The sequence below is a fragment of the Suncus etruscus genome, chromosome 5 (genome assembly GCF_024139225.1).
Source record: "Suncus etruscus isolate mSunEtr1 chromosome 5, mSunEtr1.pri.cur, whole genome shotgun sequence".
NCBI classification, from domain to species: domain Eukaryota; kingdom Metazoa; phylum Chordata; class Mammalia; order Eulipotyphla; family Soricidae; genus Suncus; species Suncus etruscus.
The window spans coordinates 7,024,093-7,045,719 of NC_064852.1; the positions used below are offsets into that span (position 1 = coordinate 7,024,093).

At 42.4% G+C, this 21,627-nt stretch overlaps 1 protein-coding gene across 3 annotated transcripts in view; it reads left to right on the forward strand.

Moving 5' to 3' along the window:
- ASTN2 (astrotactin 2) overlaps window positions 1-21,627 on the forward strand; it is a 1,116,661-nt gene that overhangs the window by 626,402 nt on the left and 468,632 nt on the right. For all 3 annotated transcript variants that reach the window (XM_049774120.1, XM_049774121.1, XM_049774122.1), the window contains one exon: window positions 18,241-18,391. In XM_049774120.1, the coding sequence (XP_049630077.1) occupies window positions 18,241-18,391 (151 nt within the window). The remainder of the gene's footprint in view (window positions 1-18,240; window positions 18,392-21,627) is intronic.

Below are 21,627 nucleotides of genomic sequence, written 5' to 3' on the forward strand. Positions count from 1 at the left end.
TAGAGACACAGGCAGAGCTACACACAAGCATAGAGACATCACCAGAGACAAACAGATGTTTCCACAGACCCAGAGACTTAGATACACACACAGAGATGCAGACACAGATCCAGACACTGACAAAGTGATTGACTACAGACACGGCTAAAGCCAGACACACACGAACCTGACAGACACAGACAGGAATTTGATGAGTGCCTGGTCCATTAGCTAGACTGTAAGTTCCAGGAGATCAAAACCCTCATCTGTTCTGCTCCTCTCTTTGGACCTAACCTCTAACTCCCATGAAGAATGATGAGTATGTATTTGGGAAGTGAGCACATACATTTCCAGAAGACAGTAACCCCTTATTAAAGGTCATGCTTGGATCTAGTGGCCAGGAGGAGCCATCTTGTCTTTTATTTTGTTCGGTTCTGACCACAAACTCTGAATGGAAGAGCAGTCGCCCCATTGCACGAAGGCTACTGGGCACTCCCCCTGGAATTAGCACTGTCCCCAAGACCACATAAATGACGGACTTCCGGTGTCCCTCTTCTTTTCCTTGTACTGCTTGGCTTGTTCAGGGCATAGCTGCAGTGCTCAGTGCATGGGGGGAGGTGACGAGGGATCTTAGTTCATATCTGGTGGGATTCTTACAGGCTTCTCCAAGGCACAGACACAGGAAACATCAGGACCACTTTGCACAGCAGTAGAAACTCTTGACCTAAATTAGTGCCAGCCCTAATTGCAAAGAGAGAAGAATGATGAGTGTCAGCTGGAACAGCCCTCCTGGCATCTCAAGGCAAAATGGCATCAAGTATGATCATTTTTTTTTCCTTCCCCCCTCTCACCTTCTCTCTTCTTCCTTCCCTTCTCTCTCCCCTTCCCTTCACTATTGCTGTGATGACCTGAAACCACACACATATGCACACACACATGCCAACTCACTGGTGCTTATCACTGGTGACCATACTCCTCAAGCGCCACACTCTTCTTTTATATGCACGCATCTGATGATGGTCTGAGGTCACACACCACTGTGGCACCAGGAGTCACAAAGAGTAGCACTTCCCAGACCAGAGTCAGCACATGTGAGCTGCACTGGGAAACAAACATAAGGCCTTATGCTTGCAAGAAGGCATCTTTGGGGCCCGGAGAGATAGCACAGTGGCGTTTGCCTTGCAAGGAGCCGATCCAGGACCAAAGGTGGTTGGTTTGAATCCTGGTGTCCCATATGGTCCCCCGTGCCTGCCAGGAGCTATTTCTGAGCAGACAGCCAGGAGTAACCCCTGAGCACCGCCGGGTGTGGCCCTAAAAAGAAAAAAAAAAAAAAAAAAAGAAGGCGTCTTTGCCACAGAGCCACTCCCACCCAGGTCTTTAGGAAGGGAGGTTAAAAAGGAAATTGGAAACCTAGAGGAATTGCAATCAGGCAGTGGCCATTATGTAGGCTGGCCATCCCCCACCTCTATAAATCCTACATGTAGCATGTGTGCATATTTCTTGCTCCGTGAGCAAACCAGAGCTAAGAGGAGCACTGTCCCAGAGGGCTTGTGTGGGTGTTAAAGATGATCCCTCTAAGTCAAGTTGTCAAGTTGGCATCTGTTGAATTGCTAGACATTGTTCCTATGACCATGGTGTGGTATAGGCCTCCCCAGGAGAGCAAGACTCTTCCCAAGTACCCCCAAGAAATGATCATACTTTCCTCCTGAGCCTTGGGAGAAAGTATCCCCACTCTTCAATAGCTCTGACTTGAGAAAAATCCCAAATCAGCCTCCCTTTGATTTGTGCCAGCCCATGTGTCCTCTCACCAGCTTGTCTGTATGAAGCAGCTGCCTGCCTGCCCTGTCCTCATGCTACCCCAGACTCATCTTCTGCTGCTCCCTAAAAGGTTTAACCTGAAAATGGTGTTTTTTGTGTCATCTTTTATCAGATGAGATGATGCATGTCATTAATAACACCCCAGTATAGTATGGGGGTCAGTTGCCTGGACACCTGTAATGCTAGCAGCAGTAGGAGCATATGATGAATGCTCACTGTTAGCTCTTGGTGTTGTTACCACGAAAATTTTAAGAGATACTAATCTTACTTATTCATCTAAGTCAAACTGATTCTGCATCTAAGTCCTTTGCTGGCCACTCACTGATCCTTTTCACAGTAGAGCCTCTCACTCCAGGATCCCACCTCTAAGACCTCACACATAATGGGGCTTCCTCAGGGAATACCCTTACCATGCTTCTTTCCTTCACTTGGGTAATTTCTGCACATCCCCTTTTTTCATAGCCTCCTCCAAAAAGTCTCCACTGAATCCCACTTCAAAGATCTGAGTGTTGCTGAGACCCAGAGTCAAAGGATAAGACTATACATTAATACTTTAATTTATTTGCCAACAATGTCCCCACATGGCCAGCCAGGGCCACCTTTCAAAGGAGATGAGCCCTGCCCAAGGTCATGAGGAAGATTATATAGGGAAGGGATATAGGGGGGATTCCAACTTTCTGCTGATTTTTAAAATGATTGGCTATTGTCTAGGGGTGCCTTTCTACTGCTCTCTTGTCCTTTCCTGATAGCCTACCTGGTATACCCAGGTAGCTTGGGGTGGTGTCTTTGGAAATAAACTTGTGAAGACCTACACAAAACAGTTCTTAAAAAATGGTGTCATCTCTTCCTGCTCAGAACCTGAGAAGGCAGCTATGTGGCCTTTACAAAATGGCGTCCCTCCTTGTTCAGAGTCCAAGTCCCAACAGTATGGGAGAGGAGTAGGGGCTCTTCTTTATAGTCCAATGTCTCTGGTTAAAGTCTTTTTCTGACCTGTATAACACATACAATGTTTCCTCTCTTTCAATGGCCCCCTGGAATCAGCCCAGTGCACAAAACCAATTACAGCTTCCTCGTGGGTATTGGAATGATTCAGGAAGTGAATGCAACTGGGGATTGTGTTTGGTTTGCTCCCTTAAAGATGTTGGATTTGAGAGGTGGGGGAATCACGAGTAAGTTGTTTTTTGTTTGTTTGTTTTTGAAAAGGAAACAGTAAACCCAATTAGTTTGGAAGTTTCTGAATTAGCATCATAAAAAATAATTAAATCATCACCTAAGGTTCCAAGCCTTCTTTTCCTTCTACATTTGATCTCCTTATGCTCTCCTGCTTGAGACTTAAAAACTTTGAAAGACTGGGGCTAGAGAGATAGCACAGCAGTGTGGCATTTGCCTTGCATGAGGCCAATGAGGGAGGGACCCGTTTTGGGACCTACTCAGGACCCAGTTTGCTTCCTGGTGTTCCAAATTATCTCTCAGCCTGCCATGGTGATTTCTGAGTGCATACCCAGAAATCTGAGTGCCACTGGGTGTGGCCCAAAACCAATCAATAAAGTTTAAAAAATTTTTGAGTAACAATTGATGTTACCGGTCAGGCTGGGAAAATCTACGAAACTATGCCTGCCCAGTGGTGCCCAACCATGAGAAATTGTGAGTGCTGCCTGTGTGTGTGTCTGTTTCCTGTCCTGTTGCTTGAACCTCTTGGGAGTGAGCCGAAAAGAGGCTCCAGAAAACTCACTCTCCCAGAGGCTCATTCAAGGGCGGGCACATCAAGGAACTGCTTCACAACGTGAAAACCGGCTATAAGCAGTAATTTGCAGAAGTCAGGCCCCCTGTTTGTGACATCAGGCTGGGAAAATCTATGAAACTACGCCTGCCCAGTGGGGCCCAACCGTGAGAAATTGTGAGTGCTGCCTGTGTGTGTCTGTCTCCTGTCCTGTGTCTTGAACCTCTTGCTACACGGTCATGCACTCTTTTGAAAAAAGAACGCCATTGAAACAAGAAGAAAAAAATCACACTAAGAACTGTACTGGAGGCTGAACTCTGCTGGAACTCAGATGCCAGCACCCCTATCTGCCTGTCTTCTGTGCTGTGCTTCATTATTGGCCTGATTTCATCCTGTGTGTGGCTCATCTGCGGGCAGCTCGCCTTCCCTGGAGCCTTCTCTGGAGCAGAGCTTACACGCCCAGAAAGGGGAAGCCACTAAACTCTGCTGGAACTCAGATGCCAGCACCCCTATCTGCCTGTCTTCTGTGCTGTGCTCCATTTTTGGCCTGATTTCATTCTGTGTGTGGCTCATCTGAGGACAGCTCGCCTTCTCCTGGAGCCTTCCCTGGAGGTGAGTTTACAAGCCCAGAAAGGGTAGAGCAAGAGGAGCACAGCCTCTCCGCTTTGCTTCCCGGACATGCACATCATTTAGCCAATAAATACAACCACAACACATAGAAAAACCCACAATACAAGTGTGACAATGGGAAAACAACACGGTTTTTGTTGTGCCAGATAGAGAATGAGGATGGCAACTCTGATGACTTGAACATGACCAACCGACTAGTCAGTCTCTCAGATAAGGAGTTTAGAGTCGCAATATGGAAGATGTTCAAAGAACTCAAAAAAAGTATAGAAGAGAACACTAATAAGAATCAAGAGAATATGAAAAAGAAATCAGAAAACTCCAAATTGAAATTTCAGGTCAAATAACAGGTCTGAAAAATTCAGTAGATGAATTGAAGAAAAACATGGTTGAGCTTTCCCACGAGTTAACAGCAGCTGAGGATAGAATTAGTACACTGGAAGATGAGATGAATAACAATTCCATACAGCAGAAGAAATTGGAAAAAAAGCCTTAAAGCAAATGATCAAACAATGGAAAAATTACTCAAAGAATGGGAACAGATGAAAATTGAAGTCTATGATAAGCTCAACAGAAACAACTTAAGAATCATTGGAGTCCCAGAGACCCAGGAAGAAAATCTCCAGGAAGAATCAATGGTCAAGAACATCATTAAAGAGAAACTACCAGAGCTAATGAATACATGTGATTAAATCCTGCATGCCCAAAGAGTACCAACTAAAAGAGACCCCAGAAAAAACACCCCAAGACACATCCTAGTCACAATGACAAATCCCACAGATAGAGACAGAATTCTGAAAGCAGCAAGATTGAAAAGAGAAATTACATTCAAGGGAACATCCTTGAGATTTACTGCAGACCTGTCACTGGAAACACTCAAGGCCAGAAGGCAGTGGTGGGACATAGTTAAAAAAAAAAAAACTCAATGAAATAAAGGCTTTGCCTAGAATACTGCACCCAGCAAAACTTACTTTCAGGTTTGAAGGAACAATACATGGTTTCACAGACAAACAACAGCTCAGAAACTTTACAGACTCAAAACCATTCTTAAAAGAAAAACTGAACGGCCTACTTTAAGACAAGACTGACCAACAGACACACTAAACTTCAATATAAAGATGGCACCAACTCCCAGGACAATTCTTTCTCTCAATGTCAATGGACTAAATGCACCAGTTAAGAGACATAGAGTGGCTAAATGGATCAAAAAACTCAATCCAACCTTCTGCTGTCTACAAAAACACACCTGAATAGTCAGAACAAACATAGACTCAAAATAAACGATTGGAGGAAAATCATCCAAGCAAACAACACCCATAAAAAAACTGGAGTGGCCATACTAATATCAGATGATGTAAACTTTATACTTAGGAAAGTTGTTAGGGACAAAGATGGACATTTTGTATTAATCAAGGGATACGTACAGCAGGAAGAAATCACTCTCCTAAACATATATGCACCGAATGAGGGGCCAGAAATATATTTAATAAAATTGATGACAAATCTGAAAAATAATATAAATAACAACACAATAATTGTGGGAGACCTCAACGCAGCATTGTCAACACTTGACAGGTCAACCAGACTGAAACCCAACAAGAATATACTAGGCCTGAAAAATGAAATGGAAGAAAGAGGCCTAGTAGATATATACAGGACACCCCACTCCCAGAAGCACAGATACACATTCTTCTCTAATGTACATGGGACATTTTCCAGGATAGACTACATGCTAGCACATAAAACATACCTCCATAATATCAAGAGGATAGAAATTTTGCAGACTACCTTCGCTGACCACAAGGCCCTAAAATTATATGTGAACTACAAAGGGACACAAAAGAAAACTTTAATACCTGGAAGTTAAACAGCCTACTACTGAATAAACAGTGGGTCCAAGATGAAATCAAAACCTTCCGAGAAACAAATGATAATGGAGACACAATCTATCAGAACCTATGGGACACAGCAAAAGCGGTACTAAGAGGAAAATTTATAGCTTTGCAAGCACAAATCAGGAAAGAAGAAGGAGCATACCTGAATAGCTTAATGACGCAGCTCATAGAATTAGAAAGTACTTAACAAAAGGACCCAAAAATAGAGAGGCAGAAGGAAATAAATGAAATTAAGTAGAAACCCTAAAAACAATCCAAAAGATCAACAAAAGCAGAAGTTGGTTCTTTGAAAAAATAAACAAGATTAATAGACCACTGGCAAAACTAACAAAGAAAGAGAGAGAGAGAGAGAGAGAGAGACAGAGAGAGAGAGAGAGAGAGACAGAGACAGAGAGAGAGACAGAGACAGAGAGACAGAGAAACTTGATAACTCGTATTAGGAATGAAAAAGGAGAGATCACTACTGATATGGTAGAGATCTAAAGGGTAATCAGAAACTACTTTGAGAAAGTCTATGCCACTAAAGATGAAAACCTCGAAGAAATGAATAAATTATTGGATTCTTATAATCTTCCACGGTTGAATGAAGAGGATGTAGCATATCTAAACACACCCATCACTATTGAGGAAATTAAGACAGTAATCAAATGTCTGCCCAAAAACAAAAGTCCAGGCCCAGATGGATTTACTAATGAATTCTTTCAAACCTTTCAAGAGGAACTTCTACCAATCCTGGCAAGACTCTTTCATGAAATCGAAAAAACAGGAACACTTCCAAATAGCTTTTATGAAGCCAACATCACCTTGATACCTAAACCAGACAGAGATGCTACCAAAAAAGAAAATTACAGACCAATATCGCTGATGAATACAGATGCAAAGATCCTCAACAAAATCCTGGCAAATAGGATTCAATGCCTCATTAAGAAGACCATCCAATATGATCAAGTAGGTTTCATCACAGGAATGCAAGGATGGTTTAACATCCGTAAATCTATCAACATAATACACAACATCAACAGCAAGAAAAATAGAAATCACATGATCATATCAATAGACACAGAGACAGCTTTTGATAAGGTCCAACACCCATTCTTGATCAAAACTCTCAGCAAGATGGGAATGGAAGGAACCTTTCTCAATATAGTTAAGGCCATCTACCAAAAGCCAGAGGCAAATATTGTCCTCAGTGGAGAAAAACTGAAATCCTTTCCTCTAAATTCTGGCACAAGACAAGGCTGTCCTCTCTCACCACTCCTATTCAACATAGCACTAGAAGTACTCGCTATAGCGATTAGGCAAGAAAAAGATATCAAGGGAATCCAGATAGGAAAGGAAGAAGTCAAGCTCTCCTGTTTGCAGATGACATGATACTCTACCTAGAAAACCCTAAAGTCTCTATGACAAAGCTTCTAGAAACAATAGACTCACATAGCAAGGTGGCAAGCTACAAATTAACAGAAAAATCAATGGCCTTTCTATACACCAATAGTAATAAGGAAGAAATGGACATTAAGAAAACAACCCCATTCACAATAGTGCCACACAAACTCAAATATCTTGGAATCAACTTGACTAAAATTGTGAAGGACCTATACAAAGAAAACTATAAAGCTCTGCTCCAAAAAATAAGAGAGGACACGTGGAAATGGAAACACATACCCTGCTCATGGATTGGCAGGATTAACATCATCAAAATGGCAATACTCCCCAAAGCATTGTACAGATTTAATGCGATCCCTTTAAAGATACCCATGACATTCTTCAAAGAAGTGAATCAGGCACTTTTGAAATTCATATGGAACAATAAACACCCTCGAATAGCTAAAGCAATCATTGGGAAAAAGAATATGGAAGGAATTACTTTCCCCAACTTTAAATTGTACTACAAAGCAATAGTTATCAAAGCAGCATGGTATTGGAATAAAGACAGGCCCTCAGATCATTGGAATAGGCTTGAATACTCAGAGAATGTTCCCCAGACATACAATCACCTATTTTTTTTTTAAAAGAGCAAGAGATCCTAAATGGAGCAAAGAAAGCCACTTCAACTAGTGGTGTATGGCACAACTGGCTAGCCACTTGCAAAAAATAGAACTTAGACCCCCAGTTAACATCATTTATGAAGATTAAATCCAAATAGATGAAAGACCTCGATATCAGACCTGAAACCATAAGATATATAGAACAACATGTAGGTAAAACACTCCAGGACATTGAGACTAAAGGCATCTTCAAAGAGGAAACTGCACTCTCCAAGCAAGTGAAAGCAGAGATTAACAGATGGGAATATATTAAACTGAGAAGCTTCTGCACCTCAAAAGAAATAGCACTCAGGATACAAGAGCCCCTCACTGAGTGGGAGAAACTTTTCACCCAATACCCATTAGACAAGGGGCTAATCTGCAAAATATACAAGGCACTGACAGAAATTTACAAGAAAAATACATCTAATCCCATCAGAAAATGGGGAGAAGAAATGGGCAGTCACTTTGACAAAGAAGAAATACAAATGGCCAAAAGACACATGAAAAAATGCTCCACATCACTAATCATCAGGGAGATGCAAATCAAAACAACTATGAAGTACCACCTCACACCCCAGAGATTGGCACACATCACAAAGAATGAGAACAAGCAGTGTTGGCAAGTATGTGGAGAGAAAGGAACTCTTATCCACTGCTGGTGGGAATGCCATCTAGTTCAACCTTTATAGAAAGCAATATGGAGATTCCTCCAAAAACTGGAAATCGAGCTTCTATACAACCCAGCTATACTACTCCTAGGAATATACCCTAGGAACACAAAAATACAATACAAAAATCCCTTCCTTACACCTATATTCATTGCAGCACTATTTACCATAGCAAGACTCTGGAAACAGCCAAGATACCCTTCAGATGAATGGTTAAAGAAACTGTGGTACATATACACAATGGAATATTATGCAGCCATCAGGAGAGATTAAGTCATGAAATTTTCCTATACATGGATGTACACGGAATCTATTATGCTGAGTGAAATAAGTCAGAGAGAGATAGAGAGAGAAAGATGCAGAATGGTCTCACTCATCTATGGGTTTTAAGAAAAATGAAAGACATTCTTGCAATAACAACTTTCAGACATGAAAGGAAAAGAGCTGGAAGTAACAGCTCACCTCAGGAAGCTCACCACAAACAGGGATGAGTTTAGTTAGAGAAATAAGTACGTTTTGAACTATCCTAATAATGAGAATGTACGAGGGAAATAGAAAGCCTGTCTAGAGTACAGGTGGGGTTGAGTGGGGAGGAGGGAGATTTGGGACATTGGTGATGGGAATGTTGTACTGGTGATGGGTGGTGTTCTTTACATGACTGAAACCCAAACACAATCATGTATGTAATAAAGTTGTTTAAATAAAAAAAAACAATTGATGTTACCAATTACTGTCCACGGTCAAAGAGTTTCTACGTGCTACACATTTAACAGAACATCCATCTTCTTTCTCATGCTAGTGCTGCCACCTAGATTTGCAAATCTTTATTTTTCAAAAACTCGGAGCTTAAGAGATGAGGGCCCGGAGAGATAGCACAGCGGTGTTTGTCTCGCAAGCTGCTGATCCAGGACCTAAGGTGGTTGGTTCAAATCCCGGTGTCCCATATGGTCCTCCATGTCTGCCAGGAGCTATTTCTGAGCAGACAGCCAGGAGTAACCCCTGAGCACCGCTGGGTGTGGCCCAAAAACCAAAAAAAAAAAAAAAGAGATGAACACATCTTTTTGTTGTTTTGAGGGGCCACACTCAGTGAAGCGCAGGGGTTACTTCTGGCTCTGTGTTCAGAAATCACTTCTGGCAGGCTCGGGGGGACCATATGGGATGCTGGGGATTGAACCTCCATCTGTCCTGGGTCAACCGGGTGCATTGCAAATGTTCTACCACTGTGCTACCTCTTTGTCCTCAGGACAGTCTGGTTTTAATGAAACCTACTTCAGCCACTTTTCTTGTGTGGCTTCATCCTCCAGGGACTGAGAAGGTGCCCTGGCCCAGCTCAGTTCTCATCCAGTAGCTGTCTGTGTTCATGCTTCCCCAAAGGCTCTGGAAACCTGCTGTCAGTGTTAGCAGAAGATGATTAGTCTGCACCCCCAGGGGCTTCACATCTGTCTGACCAGAGCCATTCACTCACAACCTCTCTGTGAGTGGCACAACTGTTCAGGTGTCTATTAACAATGGACCCTGACAGCAACCACTTCCAGCCTCATGCTTTCCCTGTGGGGTTCAGCAGACTTGGTCAAGTGGAATTGAAGTGATGCATTTTCCTCTAAGCGAGGCAGGTGGAATCTGGCTCCATAGGGAGCCCAGTTGGTGCAGAATGAGAAAACCAGGATTTCAGAGCTGAAGGGTGCTCGAAAACATCTTGGTTAGAGTTGAAACTTTCTGGAGCTTCACTGAAGTGTCAAGTTCTCTAGGAGATTGGTTGAGGTTTGATTCCCACCAAGCTCCCAGACAGGAAAGGCAGTTTCCATTCCCTTGTCCAATTAGGTCAGGGGGAACAGTTCCAGTTGTAGAGACCCACAGAAAATAATTCACACAGTGAAAATGCACAAGAATGGCTTCAGGAAATCCAGTGCTCAAGCAAGGAATTCAAGCCACAAAAGCTTTTTGCTCCTAAGATGGAGCGCAGCTCAGTGGAAGAAGACCAAAGAATGAGCCCCAGCCTTCCTCAGACCCTTGCTTTTATTGACAAGAATCAGGTCCCTCCCAAGGATGGGAGCAGAATACCAAGTAAGGAATAATCCAATATACTATCACCAGGTCACACCCCAGGGTGGAGTACAATTATAGATTAGGGTAGGATTAGTAACCCAATACTTCACAGGAGGCCCAAGCAGAGCCACAGCAGCAGTTTGCCCAACCTGCATTCTTCTTTAGTTTGGAGAGCATATTCCTCAAATGTGGAGGTGGTTTGGGGGTTTGGGGCCAAACTTGGTGGTATTAGGATTGCTCTTTACTCTGTGCTCAGGAGCTACTCCTAGAGTTGCTTGTAGAATCACATATATCACCCATGTGAAATCACCCTGGGTGAATGAGTCTGAATTAGAGTCTCACATGGAATAATCCAAACCAGGCTGAAGGTGAAACACTTATAGCCTGGCAGTCTTCTACCTCATAGCTCCAGCCCACTGCCTATCAGAACTGCCATTTTTTTTTATTTTATTGATTGATTGATTGTTTCCTGGGCCACACCCAGCAGCACTCAGAGGTTATTCCTGGCTCTGCACTCAGAAATTGCCCCTGGCAGGCTGGGGGACCACATGGGATGCCAGGAATTGAACAGTTTCCTCCCAAGAGGGTCACATGCAAGGCAAATGCCCTACTGTTATGCTATCTCTCCAGGCCCTGCCATTTTTATTGAGTCCAGAAACCACCCCTCTGTGGCCAGTATGGACAATGTAAGGACAAATAGGCTATCCTAAGCCACTCCCAAATTTCCTAGTAAGACAATCTCTGTTTTCCAGGAAATCCAAGTGGTAAACAAACCTACAAAGGAACCAGGGATGATTTTTGTTTTAGGTAAAATAAGGTGTAACCTAACATACCAGAAATTGAATCAGGCCAGTCCTGCACATGGAAAATGCCTGCCATGTATTGTCTCTCTGATCCTCAAGTCATTGCTTTCTGGCAACATTCTACTAGCCTAGAGCGCTCCATCCAACTAAGGGCTAAGAAATAGACAACGTGCCCAAGTTTACAGATGAGAAGACTGAGATTCAAAAGTTGCCCCATAGAGGTGAAAGAATATAGGTTCTAGTATTGGATCCCCCTAGGTCCAATAAACCTAGTTAATCTCCATGTAGGTTTATTTCCCAGGTGACCCAGGAAACAGCTTCTTCCTCTCTCTGTAAGGCAGATCTATTGAAACAGCCCACACATTCCTGGCATTATTATTGATATCGCCTGGGGCTGTTTCTGCTGCACAAAAGCAGCATTTGAGTAACAGAGAGAGGTGATGTGGCTTGCAAAGACAACTCTGTATTCTATGGATTCTGACCCCAGTTTTTAGAGGATAGGGTGGGAGAACTTAGAAGAAAAGCCCTGGAGCTTGAATGTACTCAAGTTGTTCTTTTCTCCTTTTGCGTGGAAGTGCAGTGCACTGTCTTGGATACTGTCTTCTTGGAGGTCCTTTCGCTAATCCTTTGCAGACTTGGTGACTATCACTTTACAACAGGCAGAGGCTGGAATCAGAGTGGCACGCTGTGCTGGGAATATTAAACTAGGAACCAAAGACCAAGGTGTTCTAGTGTTGGCTCTGGTCTACTGTGTGACCTTCCCAGTGAACTGTGTGCAGTCAATGGGTTGAGTTATTTCCTCTTTCCCCTCCCGTTACCCCATACACACACACACACACACACACACACACACACACACACACACACACACACTTTTAACTCAGACCCTCAGTATGTGACTTGTTTGGAAACAAGTTCTCTGCAGAATTTAGATAAGGTCAGAATGCATGGTGTGTTTTTAAGCAAAGGAAAATACAGAAATACCGGATTTGAAGAGATGCCACAGTCACTGCAAGCCTAGCTAGGCTGACTTTGCCTGAGGCCTTGCAGAGGCAAGGGGGGAATGATCCATACTGCCCCGGAACCCACAGAGAAAGTATAACCCTGCTGTTTCTTGGACTCATAAAGAATCAGTCTCTTATTCTGAGTTGTCCTCTGACTTAATGATGTGCCACGTTTCCCCACTTTGGTTTGAATTGGTATAAAGGTTCCCCCCTTTGGTATGAATTGAGGTTCGGAAGGTCAAGTCCAAAACCCAAAAGAAAGCAGTACTAAGGGTGAATAGACCAGGGTCAAGTAAGTTCTGGTCCTCTGGTTCTTCCTCCTCTGAGTTCCCCAAGGGGACTTATTACACATCAATTTCTCTGGGCTCTAGTTTAAGAGAGTTCTGACTTGCCCAAAGGCACAGAGCCATAGTTCTACAGTGCCAAGCCGGTGCATGGCACACAGAAAACTCTGGATTTAATATTGGCATCTGGTGATCTTAAATTCACACTTGGCCTCAGTCCTTCACGTCTGTATGAACCAGGGCAGCGCTGTCTTTCCAAGCTTCACATTCTGCAGCTATGCAGTGAAAGGACAGTGGATTCCTCCTGAGTAAACCTTAGCCAGGAATCGTTACAGGTGCTCAGGAAATCGGAGACTAGAGGTGATGTTGGTGATAATTGGTTTTCTGGCAAAACTGATGCTCTCATCAGTTTGGAGGGCTCCTGACTCCCTGAGGCTGTGCCAGTTTTCCCCTACATCTGTACCACCCTGAAGCTCTTTCATTGATCCCTTTTCCCCTACTATAATAGAAGGTCTAAGGCCCAGCCTGGGACTCAGCTTTTGGGGTAAGTGTAGAGTCCTGCTGTGAAGGTTATGTCTCAAGCTTTTCATACAACTGTGTCCACCAGTTCCCTCCCTTCCCCACCCTGAAGCAAACCCTTTTCAAGACTCACTCACTGCTCCCCAGCCAGGCTTTTATGTTTTGATCAAACAAGCTACCTACCTATCCTGTAGGGGATTATTTAGGCTGAATCGATCCTTTGAAGTGCTAAGGGACCTCCTTATCAGTGTGACCTGTGCTATTTCTAGACCCCATTGGAAGGTGCCAATTTTTTCTGTTTGCTTTTCTTTTTTCTGTCTTTGTTTCCCTTTGCTCCTGGTCTTGTGTGTGGTCTTTTCCACTCACACAATGTCATCTCTTAAATTAGATTCTCTGTCTTTCTGCCTTCCTCCCTTCTCTGCCTCTCTTCCTCCTCTCCCCTCTCTACCCAAGATATACTTGTTCTGTTTTACCTGCATGTTTTCTTCTCTTTGAATCTGTTACTTACTCCTGACTTCTTTCTCCCTTTCTCTTCCTCCTAACCTAGTTCTGTGTTCTTAACCTCTTTTTAAATACCTCTCTGTCAATCTTCCTTTTTGTAACTTTTATTTAAGGGGTATGGCTCTCTATTTCCTTCTGTTTCTGTCTCTGCTTATCTCTCTGTTCATCTATTCATTCATTCATTCATCTAAATGTCCATCCATCATTAATCCACCTACTCATCCATCCATCTATTCATCCTCCTATCTATCTTCTAGATCAGTATTTTCAACCAGGCCTCCTGTGGACCCTCAAAATAGTCCAAGGGGTGCTATAGATAAATTACATAAATGAGAGTCATAGGATGAAATTATGGGGCAAGTGGTAAAATGAGATGGGAGACAGGAAAAGAACACAGAAAAAAACACCTGCCTAAATGACTAATTTTGCCTCTTTCTAGCCATTTCTCTATGTATTTATCACTTTTCTTGCTTACTTGTTCTCTATAGTTCCCCCCTCTATCTTGATCTCTACTCACCTTGTATTTTCTCTTATCCCCCTAAGAATATTAATATTTTACTAGCCTTAATGCCTTCCCAGAATCCCCAACTTTTTCCATGACTCAAAAGTGACAAGTCTCCTAAGAGTTTTAATTTAGGACCATTTGTTCTCTTTCTTTGTCACACTCATGTCACTTTGTAGGAAGTAAGGGATAATCTGTACCTTTCATTACATTTCCTCCTTTGTGCCTCTGCTCAGATCCTTGAGCATGGAAAGTCTGGCATGATATTTGCAAGTTGAGGGGTAGTAGAGAAGATGTGTCCTATTGAAGATGACTAATCATCCTATTAGTAAAATTACTGATTGATAGGAGATGCCATCATGTCATTGATGCTTCATATCATTTGAAAACTTTTATGTAAAGACCTGTTTCAATCCTAGGACAATCTAGGCTCTACCAGTAGGTCACACACCCCAACTTGAGAAATCCCCATCTGGACACAACATTGCTGGAATTTATCGCTTCTCCAATAGCGTATTCAGGTTGTGGGAACATCCTGTTTCATCCCAGGCGATGTTCTCAGAGGAAGGAAATGGGGACATTCTGACTGCTTGATCCCCAAGCCCCTCCCATCTGTGATCATTTTTGTGGACAGTGTAGATCCAGGTTCCAAGGTTTGACCTTGGGCTTCATCATCTCTTTGACCCCTTTGCCATGATGAAGAAACTCAGTTCTCCAAGCAAGTGTTGAACTCACCAGCTGACTGACCTTGTCCTGTTCCTAAGCAAAGAGTGACTTGAATGGGTGGATACATTACCAGGGCCAGAACATAGCATGAATGCACTCCCCCAAATATGAACTGGAGGTTCTAGTCTAGTCAGAGCCCCTTCCTTAAACCTCTCTTTTCCCATCTGTTTCCCCCCATTATCCACTCCAACTTACCAACATTTTCCCTTAAACCTTGTCCATGATTCAAACATTCCTGCCATAGAATCTCATACCATATCACCAAATAACTTTTGAATTTCCTTCTCTACCAGAAAATCTTGGCAAAAGTTCTTACCAGGCCTTTTGCAGGGTGCTAAAAAGCTATGGATAAATCTTGACCCCTTCATTCAGAACAGCTAAATTCTCCCTGGGAAACCACAGAGCTGAATGATTAAGATCAATGGGATATTATATGTGAAGAATTGACTCTGAGGGAGAAAAAATTAATTTGATTGGAGGAAGTAAAGAAGGTTTTACAAAGAAAAAAATAGAAAGCTCTATGCCAGTAAGAGCTTTATCTAATGCTGTACCTGTGCCCTGTTACTTGACATAGTTCTTGACTACTAGTAAGTACTTAGTAATTTATCCATGATTAATACATGAATGAATAAGGAAATTTAAATAATTTTATGGGATTTTTAGAATGTAGCCAGGGAAAGAGGTAAAGGATAAACACCCCCAAAAGAAGTGAGGGCATTAGTAAGGATTTGAAAAGGAGAGGGGGGAGATAAGACAGCCACATTGCCTCTCAAGAGATCAACCATCTAGCCCTAGATTCTGGCTTATGACATACACTAAGCTGCCTGTTTCTTCAGACACAGAAAAACCATCTCGACCAGGGTGACCCCCTTCCAGGAGTAAGTTCTTGGCCTGTAGCTTGCTGATCTGGTGATGCAAAGGGATCTGGATCCCTTGTCTTCATCAGGGATATCCACAAAAGGCCAAAGGACCCCTCATGATTACCCAAGACTTCAAGGCCATGTGGTATTTACCACAGTCAAACCCTCCTTCACTGACTCCATCTGGGTCTCCAGAAGGTTCTCAATAGAGCCACTGCAAGCAACTTTGTATAGCTGAGTCTGCTTTCAGGAAAAGAAAACAGACCCCAAGCTTGAGAGCTCAGGGACTAAGCAGAGAAACGGTGCTAGCAGATAGGCCTGTGAAGGCAGGGTCAAAGTCGTTGGCCAGTCAGGCAGGAAATAGATCATGAAGAGTCTCGCATGCCAAGGGAATTAATTTAGATTTTTCTTCTGTAAGTAATGAAGACTATTGATCAATGGGGGATCTAATTAAAGCTGGAAACGGCCAAGTTCACTGGCCATTGACAGTAGCGGATAAAATTGTAGTAAGAAAATAAGCTGCAGGGCCAGGGTGATAATATAGCAGATAGGGCATTTGCCTTGCATACTGCTGACCCAGGTTCAATCCTCAGCATTCCATATGGTTCTCTGAGTTAGCCAGAGTCAATCCTGAGTGCATAATAAGGAGTTACCCCTGAGCACCACCAGGTGTGACCCTCCCCCAAAAAAAGAAAGGAGGAAAAAATGAAAGGAAGGAAGGAAGGAAGGAAGGAAGGAAGGAAGGAAGGAAGGAAGGAAGGAAGGAAGGAAGGAAGGAAGGAAGGAAGGAAGGAAGGAAGGAAGGAAGGAAGGAAGGAAGGAAGGAAGGAAGGAAGGATAAAACGGATGAAGGACATTTGAAGATCGTAGTAAGCATGCTTTGTGGCCACCTCCCTTCTCTCATAGCTCTGAATTCCACAATTTAGAGTCATGGCTAAACAAGATAAGCACCTTTTCTTGCTACTGGTGGTCATAGTTCTGCTATTGCGGTCCCCGTGCAGACTCCATATTCCAGTATCAAAGCATTCAGGACCCTTTATCCAGAAAAACAACAAACAGAAATGTCCCTGTATAGCTCTTTATCTTATAGAAATTGGGTATATCCATTAATTTATGCTACCTAAGTTTTATCTTTTGAGAATTTTATTTGAGAAAAAACATGCCTTTTTACTCATTTACTCATCTTCTGTCCAACCTGATTTGATAATGAGTCTTGTTTTTTTTTGTTTTTTTGTTTTTTTTGGTTTTTGGTTTTTGGTTTTTTTGGCCACACCCAGTGATGCTTAGGGGTTACTCCTAGCTATGGGCTTAGAAATCGCTCCTGGAGAGATAGCACAGCGGCGTTTGCCTTGCAAGCAGCTGATCCAGGACCGAAGGTGGTTGGTTCGAATCCCGGTGTCCCATATGGTCCCTCGTGCCTGCCAGGAGCTATTTCTGAGCAGACAGCCAGGAGTAATCCCTGAGCACTGCTGGGTGTGGCCCAAAAACCAAAAAAAAAAAAAGAAATCGCTCCTGGCTTGGGGGACAATATGGGACGCCAGGGGATCAAACTTCAGTGCATCCTAGGTCAGCCATGTGTCAGGCAAAGGCTCTACCACTGCACCACTGTTCCGGCCCTTAACAGTGAGTCTTTGATGCAATAGTATGAAACACAAGATTCTTGAACTCTAGGTCAGCAGTCCTGTGTTTTGTCTTTTGTTTGCTGTTCATGGTGGTGCTATCTGGGTTGAGTCACTGACCTTTTATAGACTCAGAAAGTTTTTTGCTATTTAGACAGCTATAGCAACAGGAATGTGCCCATTTTCAGAGCTGTAGTCAAAAGTTGTAGGACTCGCAGAAACATAGATAATGTGATTTACGGTTCCGTGAAGATCTTTCTCTTTCAACTCAAATGAAACTTGGCACACACTTCAGGCATGCCGCCTTACAAGAAAAGTGCTTTGGTTGTCTGAGTCACAGTTCATTTCTAATGAAATGGAAATATCATAAATTTCTTCTAATATAATGAGGGTTAATAAAAGGTACACAACTTGAAGTGTGTTTTATTTTATCACCATTAAATTGAAACACCAGGCCTGTGATAGTATTACATTGAGGGCTTTTTAAAATTTGTTGACAATATTTTTTTAAAATACTCACTGGTATCATTTTCTTGATGACAAATATCACAGTGATATCTCGGATGTAATGCATAAACATTTAAGTTTTTAATACAATGATGTAGGTTTCTCTGTAACTTAACCCTTCTTTTTCTTCCCAAGGGAAGAAGCAATGCTGTCCACATACTTTGAAACCATCAACGATCTGTTGTCCTCCTTCGGGCCAGTTCGTGACTGCTCTCGTAACAATGGGGGATGCACTCGAAATTTCAAGTGTGTGTCTGACCGACAGGTGGATTCCTCCGGATGTGTGGTAAGTACCCATTGGCCATAAAGATGGCTGATAATTAGAGACCCCATTTCTTTATTCTTGTCCAGCAGATCTGGGCAAAGAGGATTCCACTCCTCAAAGCTCCAACCATTGTGTCTGGTGGCCCATGGACTGCCTTGGTTTTCTAATCTTTATAGATGAGAAAATGGGTTGGGTAAGCCTATCCTATCCTATTACTTAGTAGACTAGAAGGAAATCCTAGGAGTCTGGGGCCTTATCTTGCTACAGTTCCTGAAGAATCCCTGGCCACTGTAGCTTAGAGTAAATTGAAGAGTGAAATAGTCCCTGCTTTTTTTTTTTTATCTTTAAAGACAATGAATAGTCTCACTCATCTGTGGGATTAAATAAAATAAAAATAAAAGACATTATGGTAATAATACCAATAGAGATGAGGGCTGGAAAGACAGGCCCATGGTATATGAAGCTTACCACAAAGAGTGGTAACGCAGTTAAAGAAATAACTACACCAACCACTATCATGGCAATGGTAATGAGTGAGAAAAATAGAGTGCCTGTCTCAAATACAGGCCGGGTGTCATGGAGGAGGGAGTTGGGGGGCATTGGTGGGGGGAAGGTTGTACTGGTAATGGGGGGTGGTGTTCTTTTGTATAATTGAAACCCAACTACAAACATTTGTAATCATGATGCTTAAATAAATAATTATTAAAAAATACATAAACAATGAATTTCCCAGAAGATAAAGTTTCAGCTGTAATTTAAGATTGTTGAAAGTACCTGGAGAAGTGCCTAGAGAAGGTACTTTCACAGAAGTACCTTCGAAGGGTGGAGGTGACCAATGCGAAGACAGGGAGACTAGACTGGAAAGGTGGGTGTGAATGGATGGCAACCTGGTTTGCATGAATCCAGAGCAGCAAATGTGGGATGAAGACCTGTGAGGGTCCTTGTCGTTTATTGAAGTTGATTTGTTTGAGATCAACTTAAAATGTAGCATCAGGATTTTACTGCAGAAATTTTGAATCTCTATTTGGGGCTTAGACAGAGGAACATGATTTTTATCGATTAAATGAGTTTGTACATGTGAGTGTTGAGGGTGGGCCTGGACCTTTGGGGGGGGGGATGAAGGGGTGGCTGGGTCTTAATGAAAGTACTTGGGAAGCACTGTCCTACAGGCTGAGCTTGGCATTTAACACTCTTTTGATTTGGCTTCTTTTCAGTCTCTTTACCACTTTATTTCATTCTACACTGGAGCCAAATGAACTAATTAGATGTCATTCTCTGAACATGTGTGCCTAGTTAATGCCTCTAAACCTTTGCCCATGCTGTTGTTTCTGCCTAGAGTAAATTGTTCCCTAGTCCATGAGCAAACAAGTGGATCTTTTTCCAGATTCAGTTCTTTGGGGAAGCATTTTCTTCTATTTCACCCTTGGAGAAAATTGACTTTATCTCAGGATCACTACTTCTTCTGTATTTACATGTACTCTATCATCTGTAATAAGTTATAAAATTTTTCCAAATAAATTTTAACCCACAAACTAAAATAGAACTGACTGAATCTATTGACTTGGCTTAACACTATGATAGATTTCATCTTGGCAAATAAAACAGAAAGGAGAAAAAGATTAAAGGAGATTAAGAAATTGATGGAAAAAAGGAAGGAAAAAGGCAGGGAGGGGAGATGGGACAGGAACGAAGGAAGGGAAAAAGCAAGAATAAAAAAAAGAAGAAGGAAAAAAGGGCCCAGAGAGATAGCACAGCGGCGTTTGCCTTGCAAGCAGCCGATCGAGGACCAAAGGAGGTTGATTTGAATCCCGGTGTCCCATATGTCCCCCATGCCTGCCAGGAGCTATTTCTGAGCAGACAGCCAGGAGTAACCCCTGAGCAACGCCGGGTGTGGCCCAAAACAACAAAAACAAAAAACAAAACAAAAAGAAGGAAAAGAAAAGGCAAAAAGGAAATTGGGAGAGAAAAAAGGAAGGAAGGAAGAAGGAAGGAAGGAAGAAAGGAAGGAAGATAGAAAGAAATAAAGAAAGAAATAAAGAAAGACTGAAAGAAAGAAAGAAAGAAAGAAAGAAAGAGAGAGAGAGAGAGAGAGAAAGAAAGAAAGAAAGAAAGAAAGAAAGAAAGAAAGAAAGAAAGAAAGAAAGAAAGAAAGAAAGAAAGAAAGAAAGAAAGAAAGAAAGAAAGAAAGAAAGAAAGAAAGAAAGAAAGAAAGAAAGAAAGAGAGAAAGAGAAAGAAGGAAAGAAGGAAAGTAAAAGAGAAAAAGAGAAAGAAGGAAAGAAGGAAACAGAAGGAAGAAGCGAGGTAAAGAAGGCAAGTGCAAAGAAAAAAGAAAAAATGTAAAATATGAAGGAAGGAAAAGAGGGAGGGAGGGAGGGAGTAATAGAATATGTAGTCAACTTTTTTTTTTAAATATTGTTTGAAACTAGTCATGTACTTCATGGCAGACTGAGCTCTGGGGGGGGGGGGCATCTTCAGTGCAGTAGACAGTTTACCATACTTTCAAACACCTATACTGATAAGTTAGTTACTTACCTGTGAACTGTTACAAAAAAAAAATTTCTAGAGCATGGGAATATTTTTGGCTTAAATTATTAACTCTCTGGGTAACAAAAACTTAGTTTAGATTAATTTAGATCCCAAAGTGAACTACATTGACTCAGATAGAAGCCCAGACACTGCTGCAGGAATCACGCATAAATGGAGTGCAGACCATATGGTAGCAGAATCTAAATTAATGGACCTGGGGCTGGAGTGGTGGCGCAAGTGGTAGGGTGTTAGGGTGTTTGCCTTGTATGCGCTAACCTAGGACGGAACGTGGTACAATCCCCCCAACCCCCCGCGTCCCATATGGTCCCCCATGCCAGGAGCAATTTCTGAGCACATAGCCAGGAGTAACCCCTGAGCATCACCGTGTGGCCCAAAAAACAAAAATAAAATAAAATAAAATAAAATAAAATAAAAAATAAATGAATGAATGAACCTAAAGTGCAGGTTGTGACTGGTGGGAAAGTGTGGGTTCTCAGAGAATAGTAGGGTGCAAGCAACAGAAAAGTGGGGGATGGATGTTAAGCCAGTGTGCATCAGTGACTGTCTACTTCGTATCATTCAAGTCCCACCTTTCTTGCTTATCGGGAAAGTGAGCACCATTGTGTAGTAGGAAGGTTTATCCATGTTTTAGAGCAGGGATCTTCAAACATGTGGCCTGCAGAGGAGTCTGATCCAGCCCGCCAGCAGTGAGCGCTGTTTGGTTGCTAAG